Genomic DNA, 12,673 nt, shown 5'->3' on the forward strand with positions numbered 1-12,673 from the left:
GCAGGAAACGCACTCGTTTTCCTCTTGGAATTGCCCTTGCAAATTGATTTCACCTCTCGAAATAGCCCAGTGCAGTGATGGCGAACCTATGGCACTGGTGCCACAGGTGGCACGCAGAGCCATATCTGCTGGCACGTGAGCTGTTGCCCTAGCTCAGCTCCAACGTGCATGTGTGTGCCAGCCAGCTGGTTTTTGGCTTGCACAGAAGCTCTGGGAGGACATTTTTGGCTTCCAGAGCCTCCAGGGGAATGGGAGAGGAGGTTTTTACCCCCCCCCCCCCCCGCGGCTCCAAGGAAGCCTTTGGAGCCTGGGGAGGGCGAAACACAAGCCAACTGGACTCACCAGAAGTTGGGAAACAAGCCATTTCCAGCCTCTAGAGGGCCTCCAGGGGCGAGGGAAGCCATTTTCGCCCTCCCCAGGCATTGAATTATAGGTGTGGGCACTCGTGCATGTGTGCGCTTACGCTCTTTCGGCACCCAAAGAAAAAAAGGTCATCACTGGCCTAGTGGAACACCAGCCTTTCAAATACCATGCCCAACTGAGGTTGCTCTTAAGAGTTGGCAGAAGTCACTTCTGCCTTCAGATCTTATCTAGTCCATTTCAGGTTTGTTTATAGCATGTACCCAGTCTTTGCTAGTTCATAAACCTTGCTCAATATACCCAGTGTGTTGGCAAAGTTTGAGATTAAGTCAACAGACTATCCTTTTAGGATTTGTTTGAGTCTTCAAATTGTCTCCATAAGTCTCTATCCTCCATAACTATCTGTAACTGTGGCCTTCGCCTCATCAGTCTCTGGATTGTAGCAGAAATGTGATCTTGGAGTTGTAGATGTTCCTCAACCCAGGCTGGCCAAAACCTCCATATAGGTCATTCTGGGATCTTTTTGTGTTTGTTCAATTGCATGCTTAAATCATGCTAGAGCTCGGTGGAAACTGACAAAAGCTAAATTGATTTTCAGCCTGATCTTCTACGCACCCTATTTTGGCAATCATTCCTAAAAAAATATCCCAGATCTTGGATCTTTTGGTGAGCGTTTAGGAAACACAAGCAAGCTTCAAAGCAAAGAATCAATAGGTGACCCAGAGAATGTTCAGTAGAATAAAAAGGGCAGCAAAGAATAAAAATCATACCGGGTTGAAAAAAATGCCACTTCCATTTTGCAGTTTGTGGATCTGTAGCTTTGCGAAACCAAAAAGGCTAGAATTGAGGTGCTGTCATCCAATAATTCCCCCCCCCCTTTAAATATTGCCTGTCTTGGGCCGTGAAGAAATAAACAATAACGATTATGCAGGTGTACCAAAAATATATATTTTTTGTAATCATCGCAGTTGACCTTGTACTTTTCCGAATCGCTTTTATGTTCTGATTTCAAAAATGTCTATAGTTTTCCTGTAGCGGGTAGAGCTTCCACGGAGCAGCATTGCGATTATCAGGTACAGGAAATATACTGGCAACATTAAGAAAACAGTAATGACCACATACGTTGAAAAATGTAGAAAACGTCATAACAAAAATGCTTCTATAGCAAAAACTTTGTGTGATAGAGCAAAATTGAGCATATTTTTGGAACCGGCACATCAAACTCCATAAAACAGACATATTACTTTCGCTGATGATTTTTTGTGTGTGTGTGTTGACCAGTGTTATGTGTTTTAGAATGGATGCATGATGGATGGATGGATGGATGGATGGAGCAAATACACCTGTTATGCCATTATCCCAGCAAGGCTTATTCGTTGTTATTAAATGTTAATGTTACATCTTTTTAACATAGATAATTGCAAATCTTCCCAGTTTAACAACATGGTCATCTAATCAACGAAACTCTATGGGAATTGTCAAATAAATTGTTATTTATTTGATTTATAGCCTGGGTTTTCCATCCAACCAGACCGTTTTCTAACTGCTCAGGAGATTAAAAAGTCTGCCCTGTTTTCTAAAATGATATTGAGTCTTGGGAAGGTGTTTCTCTGCCTCCCCCCACCCAAGGGGCATCAACGTCACTCTTTCTGAAGTCAGTTTAAAGTTTTATTTTTTTATCCTCCCCTTCTGGGTCCCTGATGTAGTGACCAAAAATCAATTCCGTCCCACTTGTTGAGTTCCTTAACTCCGATCGCTTCAGCTATACACAGAATGGGATTTTGCACATGTTGGACCGAAACAAACGGATCAAGCCTCGTCCGGAAAGATTCCAGAATTGCAAAGACGTCTTCGATTTGATCTTAACGTGTGAAGAAAGAGTTTATGATCAGGTGATAGAAGGTAAGGCCTGGCCTCGGAGAGATTCATAAGCCTGGAGTGTTTATAACGCTAAGTGCAAATGAATTTGGGCGACAGGGAAGAGAGACAGCCAAGGATAAGAGGCACAGGAAAAGTTGGGGTGTGGAAGGAAGGAACCCTATAAAGGGGCCAGGAGAGGAGGGCTTTCGGATTGGCAAGATTCTATTAATCTAATCTTACAATAAAGTAGAATCAGTTCTGCTAACTTAAGTAGGGCAGTGTATGGAAGGAACGTGGAGACTGGGTGATTGAATTCTGCCCACAAGTTTCTAGCTGTCATGATATTTATGAATGTGTGTGTGTGTGTATCAAGAATTCTCCTAAAAATTGAGTTCCAGGCATACAGTAATCCCTCGCTACTTCGTGGTTCATCTTTTGCAGATTCGCTACTTCACAGGTTTTCAAAGGGGGCTTAAATCCATTGAAAATTTTAAATCCATTAAAAATTCATAAAATTCTTCTTCAGTACTACTGTACTCTATTAAAGGAACTAGTAGGATATCACATGTAGTTCCAGCTGAGAAACGTTATAGAATGACTGTTTAATGCAAAGGGTGGGTTTTAAAAAGTGCAAATACTCATTAAATACATAAAAAACTATCTTTCCTCTACTTCACGGAAATTCGTTTTTCACGAGTGGTCTTGGAATGCATCCCTGTGAAAAACGAGAGATTCCTATAGTTATAAACGAAGAGGCAATAGCCATGGGGATTTTAATACTCTGATGAAGTCAGTAGAGACTGATGAAAGCTTAGTAGTTTTTAGTAGTTGTTTGTTTATTTGTTTGATTGATTGATTGATTGATTGATTTCTAGGCCGCCCTTCTCCAATTTTAAACATTCTGGAGATCACGATGGCTGTTGCCTCTTCATTTATTCTCTCTCTCACATACACACATATACAGTGGTACCTCAAGATACGAACCCCTCGTCTTACGAACAACTCGTGATACGAACCCGGGGTTCAGAAAAATTTTGCCTCTTCTTACGAACTTTTTTCGAGTTACGAACCGGCGTTCGGAGACTGCTGGGAAGCCACGCGGCTGTTTTAAAAGGTGACAGCCGGGCGGCGGGGCTTCCCAGCAGCCTCCCGAATGCCAGTTCGTAACTCGAAAAAAGTTCGTAAGAAGAGGCAAAATTTTTCTGAACCCCGGGTTCGGTTCGGGAGGTTGCTGGGAAGCCCCCCAGCCCGGCTGTCACCTTTTAAAACAGCCACGCGGCTTCCCAGCTGTCTCCGAACGCCGAACGCGGAAGTTCGGGTTTGGTGTTCGGCTTCGGGAGACAGCTGGGAAGCCGTGCGGCTGTTTTAAAAGGTCAAAGCCGGGCTGGGGGACTTCCCAGCACCCCCCCGAACCCTGAACTTTTGCCGAACTTCCGGGTTCGGGGTTTGGGGGGTGCTGGGAAGCCCCCCAGGCCGGCTGTCACCTTTTAAAACAGCTGCGCGGCTTCCCAGCAGTCGCCGAACGCGGAAGTTCGGGTTTTGTGTTTGGCTTCGGGAAGCTGCTTGGAAGCCGCACGGCTGTTTTAAAAGGTGACAGCCAGCCTGGGGGGCTTCCCAGCAACCTCCCGAACCCCGAACTTTTGCCGAACTTCTGGGTTCGGGGTTCGGGAGGTTGCTGGGAAGCCCCCCAGCCCGGCTGTCACCTTTTAAAATAGCTGCGCGGCTTCCCAGCAGTCGCCGAATGCCGTTTTTTTGCGGGGGGGGTTGGGTTGCACAGATTAATTGACTTTACATTGTTTCCTATGGGAAACAATGTTTCGTCTTACGAACCTTTCGTCTTACGAACCTCCCCCTGGAACCAATTAGGTTCGTAAGACGAGGTATGACTGTATATGTATTTTAAGTGGGTCCCCTAGAAACAAAAAGGGATGGTTTGCCTTTCGCTTTGATATATCTGTCTCTTTGCCCACCCTCCTTAAATTATTCAAAGCAGACTTGTGTATAAAATATGAAGATTTGGGAATACTTTTCCATTAGTTGGGCTCAGAATTCAAATCCCGGGCCCAGGCATATACCTAAGTTTGGCTTTCCTTCTTTGCTGATGGGAAATATTTAAACATTTAAATATGTTTAATATTTAAATATTGAAACATTTAAATATGTTAAAGGATTAAATAAGGTTCAAGAGAGAAGTATTTTTAATAAGAAAGTGAACCCAAGAACAAGGGGGCACAATCTGAGGTTAGTTGGGAGAAAGATCAGAAGCAATGTGAGAAAACATTTGACTGAAAGAGTCGTAGATACTTGGAACAAACTTCCAGTAAACGTGGTTGATCAATCCAGTCACTGAATTTAAACATGCCTGGGATAAACATATATCCATCCTAAGATAAAATACATAAATAGTATAAGGGCAGACTAGATGGACCATGAGGTCTTTTTCTGCCGTCAATCTTCTATGTTTCTATGTTTCAAGGTAAAACAGAAAAGGATTTTGGGGGTTTTTGTGTGTGTTTATTTTCTTCACCTTATTTCCCCCCCTTTTCTTTCCGTCTTCTTAGATTTAAATTCTAGAGAACAGGAAACCTGTCAGCCTGTACATGTAATAAATGTGGACATTCAAGATAATCATGAAGAGGCAACTCTGGGCGCCTTCCTTATCTGCGAGCTGTGCCAATGTGTAAGTCCAAACAAATCACACCCTGCTGGCCTAAACCTCTTGTTATATATGTATGTATGTATGTATGTATGTATGTATGTATGTATGTATGTATGTATGAACCAAATTAATTTCCAAAATAGAACACTACAGCAAAAAGAATAATCATGGAAGCCATCGAGATAGAAAAACATCCCCAAAATATGAACAAGCGGGATGATACCTCCTGCCTACCAGACATCTGGAAACCAGCCCTCAAATGTATCCCAGCCATAGAAACTGAAACCAGACTCAGAACACACATTGCAAAACAATCAAGTAGCCTGCAAGCTCCAACTACTCAGGATATCAAGCCTAATCAACAACCATTAACTAATCAGCATACCTCAGTTACATCAACGACCCCAGGTGTTACCCCACTGACTCACCAGGAAGTTTCTACACAGCAGGCAATTGCTGAGCCATCAAACCACACCCAGCCACCAGTATTTATAGAAGGAAGGCAGCTCAGGTCTCGCTGTGTTCGCCCTAGAACAAGGACAGAAACACCAGCCTGAAGATGACGAGTGGGACCTCGTAGAAACGTCGCCAGAAATTTCCAAATCCTACACGGGAAGAAACCCGAATATACCAAGACCATCATATATATATACATACATACATACAGTAGATAGACAGACAGACAGACAGACAGACAGATAGTAAATATGTCACATGTTTTTGCTGAATTTGAAAATTAAGGGAGACTAGAAAAATCACACACACATATAGGACTATATCTCCCATCCCCTTCATCCAGCCTGACTCCGTGCCTTCCACCAAGGGTTATATTTCCAGCAACATGGGCACACAGCACCAGCTGTCTTTCAAGTAGGACAGCGTATGGAAGGAAACTTGGGGACTAATCTCTAGTCCCAAAACTAGAGATTAACTTGACGATCATGTGACCGGGAGGTGGCTTAAAGGTCATGTGACTAGCATAAGGGTGGCGTCAAGGGTTTGGGTGCCTGGCCTCTCCTCGCCTCAAAGAGAGACAATTTCCTTCTCTATTTACTGTTACTGAACATCCAAAATATACTCTTTAATTCTATGTATATATGCCATATGTGTAGTTACATTTTACACACAGGCTCACAAAAATATACGTTATCTACTATATAAACTGTATGTGCATGTATACACAAACCCACAGCTCTTCTAAAATTATACACATTCAACCTCATTTACTGCGATAGGAAAAACATACCCAGAGCCCAGGAGGGGGGAAAAGAAAAAAAAATCAGTTTTTTTCTACCCGTTCTGCGTACCTGACCACACTGTAGTAGCCCATCACTGATCTGGAGGGAGGGAATTAGGGAAAAAGCATACAAACCTATGTTCGATTGTGTATGAGTGAATGGTGTTTTTTAGTCATTGGGGTTTAAGCATGTGTTAGTTTACACTTCTACTTGCTATATGTTATTTTGTTGTAAGCTGCCCTGAGTCTGAGGAATAGGGAGGCATAGAAACCTAATAAATAAATAATAATAAATAAATATGGCTGGGTTGCGGCCTTTCAGGTATTTTACAATTTGTTATTGAATTTTCAACCTCTATCCTAGCTAAAAAGGCGGGGGGTTACTACCTGTGTATACAGTAGTACCTCTGCTTACAAACTTAATTCGTTCTGTGACCAGGTTCTTAAGTAGAAAAGTTTGTAAGAAGAAGCAATTTTTCCAATAGGAATCAATGCAAAAGCAAATAATGCATGCGATTGGGGAAATCACAGGGAGGGAGGAGGCCCTGTTTCCTCTCAGGAGATTCCTAGAGAGGCCCCATGGAGGCTTCTCCCCACTTTTTCCGGCCCTGTTTCCTCCCAGGAGATTCCTAGAGAGGCCCCACGGGGGCTTCTCCCCGCCTTTTCCGGCCCTGTTTCCTCTCAGGAGATTCTTAGAGAGGCTCCATGGAGGCTTCTCCCCACCTTTTACGGCCCTGTTTCCTCCCAGGAGATTCCTAGAGAAGCTCCAAGGAGGCTTCTCCCTGCCCTTTCCAGTTACAGTTTTGGAGGCTCGGTTTGTAAGTGGAAAATGTTTCTTGAGAAGAGGCAAAAGAAATCTTGGAACACCCAGTTCTTAAGTTTGTAAATGGAGGCGTTCTTAGGTAGAGGTACCAATGTATTTTGCAAGTTGAAGAAAACCTTCGTCCTCCACTTTAACGCGATTAAATGTGTTGCGTTTTATTTTTTCCCACCCTCCTTTCTGCAGATACAGCACACGGAAGATATGGAAAACGAGATCGACGAGCTATTGCAAGAATTCGAAGAGAAAAGCGGGAGGACTTTTCTGCACACAGTCTGTTTTTATTAAAAACCACAACAACAACCCAAAAAAACAATTCAGACAAAACCAACGCATCTCCTCCAGGCCTTACTGCAGACAAAAAAAAAAAAAGAGGCATGTTTAGTTTTGAACACAACAGGACATTTTTACCCCCCCGCCTCCTTTCAGAAAACGAACGTCCAACCCAACTCACTTTCTAGTTTTTCTCTTTTTAATTTCCTTTGGCCCGCTATATTATTATTTTTCTTTTTAATTTTATTGATATAATTATTATTGTTATTATTATTATTTGCAGTGGAAGGGAGGCGGTTTCTTGTACAGGGACGCAAACAAACTCAGAAGGAGCCTAGTTTATTTAAGAGACTGAATAAGATCAAGATTTGTTTGTTTTTTAAAAATCCCTTCTCTTCTGTCCCCCCTTTTCCCCCTTCCAATTCTGGCTACCTTAATCGAATGGTTACTAAGTAGGGTTTTAATTTCTGCAAAGAACGTCTTCGCGAAAAGGTATCATTTCTAAAAATCCGAACGGTATTTCGGTTGGTCGCGTTATCGGGAAAGGGGGGAACAGACGAATCGCAACGGCTGGAATATATAGAAAGATTTGACCGGAGCAGTGCATATCGTGTATAATAGTAGCAATGAAATTTGGAAATCCTCTAAATAAATGCAAATCACATCAACCCTTTTTTTGGCTGGCTGCGTTCGATGGAGAGGAGGCTCAAATCCCGGTTTGGCACGTAAGGGTTAGGCTCTGCTGCAGGGAGGTCCTCGACTTACGAACCAAAATGTACGTCGCTGAGTTGCGACCTCATTTTATAACCCGTTTTCACCCACAGCTAAGCAAATCGTGCGGGAATCGTGCGGTCGCTGTGAATTTGGCTCCCCCTTTGGTTTTTCTGGTCAGTAGCCGGCTGGGAAGGTTACAAATTGTGATTGCCGAATGCCCAGATTTTGATCAAGTGACCTTCGGGGATCCTGAAAAAGACATGAGTAGGGAGAGGGCAGGGAGGGAAACGGGCTGTTGTAACTTCAAATGGTCAGTTAACAACAAACGGGTTGTAACTCAAGGACTGCCTGTAGCCGTTTCAGGAATACTTCTGCGCGCTTCTCTCGGCCGCAGCGCATACAAGGTTTCCATTGTTTTCGTTTGCGATGTTTGTAAACATTCTTACGAATCTTAATTTACGCAAGACGAAGGTTTCCGAATTCAAGGTTATAGAATGTTATCTCTCATGCCTTGGCAGATAAATTATTTTCTGACTTATGGAGTCACGGAATGAGTGTCCCAATATGGCCCAAGTGTCTTCTGGGCCCAAGAAAAGGTGAGAAGCTGGGCTTCTCCGCTCTTAGTTCAGTTCCTTAATCATAGATGGGTAGGTAGGTAGGTAGGTGGATGGATGGATAGATATGATTAGATAGATGGATAGATAGATAGATGGGAGAGAGAGAAGGTAGATAGTACAGAGAAGGTAGGTAGGTAGAGAGAGAGAAGATAAGTAGGTGGATAGATGGATGGATAGATAGATAGATAGTACAGAGAAGGTAGTACACAGAGAGAAGGTAGTAGAGAGAGGTAGATAGATAGATAGATCAGAGAGAAGGTAGGTAGATAGACAGAGAGAGAGAAGGTAGATAGTACAGAGAGAAGGTAGGTAAATATGAATTAAATTGATAGATGATAGGTAGATGACATGATAGATAGAAGATAGAGGATAAATTAGAATTAGATTGATAGAAGATGCAGTAGATGATTGTTGGATGGATGGATTAGAATTAGATTAATGGTAGGTAGGGAGATGATAGGTAGATGGATGATAGTGGATGGATGGATTAGAATTGGATGACATGATAGAAGATAAATGATAGATTAGAATTAGATCGATAGAAGATAGGTAGATGATCGGTAGATGGATAGTAGAAGATGGATGGATTAGAATTAGATTGATGGTAGTTAGGTAGATGATGGATGATAGAAGGTACAATAGCTAGATAAATAGAATTAGATTGAGAGATGATAGGTAGATGATGGATGGATTAAAGGTAGATAGATAGACAGACAGACAAAGCTTTATCTTATCCACAAGCAATCCATAGCTCTAATCTCTAATTCCAGTAGCTACCAATTCTGTTTGGGTTTGGAGGTCAGTTTGGGTGACTTAAATGTATATACAGCCAGCTTCAAAAGTGCCAGGAGAATCGACAGAGGAGACGCTTGTAGGTAGGTCATTGGTTCAAGTCTTAAGCACTCGCGGAATGACAAGACCTGCCCTGTGAAAGCCAACTGTGATCCCCAGAGAAAGTTAAAAACATTCAAGTCTCTCTTCGCCGCCATCTAGGGGCCACCTGGATGTTTGCTCTCTGCATCCTGCAACCCTTCTTCATTCGCTTCTGAATTTTGGGACTTCAATTTTGACCGGATGGTCTGTTCATTCTTGCAAGCATTTATAGACACCTTGCCTTCTTTTCCAATTGTCTTTATTTTGCTGAGCATCAGCATCTTCTCTAATGCCTCCTTGGGAGTTTGCGTTGCAAGTTGGAAATATCTACACTTTTATTTATCCTTTTGGACCAAGGTCTTCTCCGCAGCTCTCTCCTCTCGATCTTCCACCGTTTTTTATTTGACCTCTCTGGTGGATCCAGATATAGCAATGGAGAAACCGTAGTCTTGAGCACACCTCCCATTGCAATCCGCCTTGCAAAATTATTGTTGGTCCCAATAAGTTTATGAAGTCTTTCCTGATAAGTTTTATGCTTAAGACCTTCCACCATTTTTGTAGCCCGTCTTTGGACCCGTTCAATTTTATCTTTCTATCTTTGTCTTTCTTTCTCTTTATCTCTTTCTGTCTTTCTCTGTCTGTCTGTCTTTGTAGCTTTCTGCCTCTGTCTTTCTATCTGTATCTTTCTGTCTCTCTCTCTCTCTCTCACACACACACACAAATCCCTTGCATGTGTGAAGGAACCTCAAGGTGAAATCCATGCCACAGTTCCCAAATGGGTTTTCCTTGATTTTGAGAACTTGGAGGAGGAACCCAAACCACAATTGTGGCTTATTTTAAGCCACCGAGGGGGAGGGGTTTCTGTCTAACAGACTGTCAGTTGCTGGGTTAGCATTTAGACTCTTTGGGGATCTCTTGTATTTTCTCTTTAGTTCCTGGGTCAAGGAAGGAAGAGAACTGTCTTCCGTGGCCAGTTAGGAATTAGCCACTGCAGGCCAAAACTGGTTAAACTAAAGCTACATCTTGAGTCAAATCACTTCCAACCTGGACAAAGAGCCGAAAAGCAACACAATGAGTTGTGCTAGACTGAAACCCAAAACTTTGGTTTGTGTGTGTGCAGCCACACAACATGATGGTGTCCAAGAGAAGGCAGGTGGGGTTTTTTGAAGGGGGGGGGGGAGGAGAGCAACTTGGCAACTTGATGCTTCTGAACTCTTTAACTTCGCACCGGAGGCCTCCTGGGTAATTGCTGGAGGCGGGGAGACCAAATAGAGGTGCACCCCCCCACACACACACACTTTCTAATTCTCCTCTCCACTACATTTCCTTTTCAATTGCATTTGTGTTTTTCTGTGTTATTTTTATTTTTTCCACTCCCCCCCCACTTCAAAGTTAACCTCACTTTGGAGGGGTGCAGGCGTGGGAACCGAGCTAAATTGCCCCAAAATTGCGGAGAGGGGCGGCATACAAATCTGATTAAATTAAATAAATAAATAAAATGCAATATATTCTGGGGCTAAATTTCCCAGAAATGCAATATATTCCAAGAAGCGTTTGCCCTTCTCCGAATTTTTTTTTAAAGGTGGATTTTTCTTCAAGGGGTGGGTGGGGGCGTGGGAAGACTTCCAAAGCAAGGGCAACGGGAGGCAACGGATTTTTGGGTACCCAAAAAAAAAAGAGAAAAGCCCAGTGGCTGGCGGAAAAGAGGAGCAGGAAGAGAGCTGATTTAAAGGAGCCAGGAAAAGGGTGGGGGCGTGTGCAGCTTTATTTTGGGGTGTGTGGGGGGTACGAAGGGAAAAAAAAGGAGTCCAGGTTTGTAAACAGAAGGGCTACGCAGCGGCGTCGTGGGTCCCCCCCCCCCTCCAATCTTTCCCTGCAAGGACCTTTTTAAAGATGGAGCATCAACGCCACTACAAATAGGTAAAAACCATCATCATCACCATCATTCTCCATCCTTGGATTCTTGATGGGGGGGGGGCGATGAAGGATGCTGTCCCTGGGAGGGGGGGGACCCTACAGTTGTCAAATATTTTTTTTGGGGGGGGGGGACTGTCCACGGATGTCCCATTATTTAAAACGGGGCCGGGTGGGTGGGGCTGAAGGAAAGGGGGGGAGAGAGAGAATACGTAGGGAGGATGATGAAGATGAGGAGGGAAGGGGGAACAGCCCGGTTTAAAGAGGGGGGTGGTGTTATGAAAAGCTTTGCTACTGACCCTTGAAGATGCTCGCCTCTCTGGGTGTATGGCTTGGTTTTGGGTGGGGGGCAGCAAAGCTACTCATTCCTTTTGACACTCTCCTCTTCATTATTATTTTAACATCCTCTCTCTCTCTCTCACACACACACACACACAGACATACACAATTCTCTTCCTAATTATTATTATTATTAACATCCTCTCTGTGTCTCTTTCTTTCTCTCTGTTTTTCTCTTTCTCTCTGTTTTTCTCTCTTTCTTCCTTTTCTTTTTCTGTCTTTCTCTCTCTTCCTCTCTCTCTCCCTTTCTCTTCCTCTCTCTCCCCCTTTCTCTCTTTCTTTCTTTCTCTCTCTCTCTTTCTCACACCCACAGATACAAACGCATCCAACCCTCCTTTGCCTGCATGATGCCCAAGGTGGATGCCCAAAGATTTCATAACGCCCCCCCCAAAGAGGGAAGGGTTGAATCGTTCCTCCCGTCGACCCCCCCCTCCTGAAAGACACCCCCCTCCGCCAACCCCATCAATCAGATCCAATCAAAATTAATCTTTGAATAAAATTGAGAACCTCAATCCGATCTGGATGAATAAATAAATGAAGAAGCTAGGAAAAATAGCGAAGGGGGGGGGGCTTTAATTGGGGGGGAGGTCTTCCCTGCTCTTTCGCCCTCTCCATCCCTCCCCCCCCCGCGGTCAACCCAAACGCGGCCTCTATAGAGGAAAGGAGGAGGGGGGCTTATGATGTCAGCCCCTCCTGCATTTTTTCAGGCTGATGAAAAGGAGGGAGGGGGAAAGAGAGAGAGAAAAAAGAAAGATAGGGAGAGAAAGAAGGGAGGAGGGAGGGAGAGGAGGGAGGGGAAGAGCAAAAGAGAAAGGGAGTGAGAGAAGAAAGGAGGGAGGGAGAGAGAAGGAGGGGGGAAGAGAAAAAAGGGAGAGAGAAGGAAGGAGGGAGGGAAGGAGAGAGGGAGAGAGATGAGGGAGGGAAAGAGAAAGAGGGAGAGAGAGAGAAGGAGGGAGGGGGGAAGAGAAAAAAAAGAAAGGGAGAAAGAGAAGGAGGGAGGGAAAGGA

General features: G+C 43.8%; 1 protein-coding gene across 1 annotated transcript in view; it reads left to right on the forward strand.

Moving 5' to 3' along the window:
* The window catches only part of SSU72 (SSU72 homolog, RNA polymerase II CTD phosphatase), a 49,195-nt gene extending 41,318 nt beyond the window's left edge, over window positions 1-7,877 (forward strand). The window contains exons 3-5 of the mRNA XM_070759191.1: window positions 2,123-2,262; window positions 4,782-4,900; window positions 7,123-7,877. Coding sequence (XP_070615292.1) covers window positions 2,123-2,262; window positions 4,782-4,900; window positions 7,123-7,224 — 361 coding nt within the window. The 3' untranslated portion in view covers window positions 7,225-7,877. The remainder of the gene's footprint in view (window positions 1-2,122; window positions 2,263-4,781; window positions 4,901-7,122) is intronic.
* Window positions 7,878-12,673: the final 4,796 nt, after the last annotated feature.

The sequence above is a fragment of the Erythrolamprus reginae genome, chromosome 8 (assembly GCF_031021105.1).
Source record: "Erythrolamprus reginae isolate rEryReg1 chromosome 8, rEryReg1.hap1, whole genome shotgun sequence".
Classification (NCBI taxonomy): Eukaryota; Metazoa; Chordata; class Lepidosauria; order Squamata; family Dipsadidae; genus Erythrolamprus; species Erythrolamprus reginae.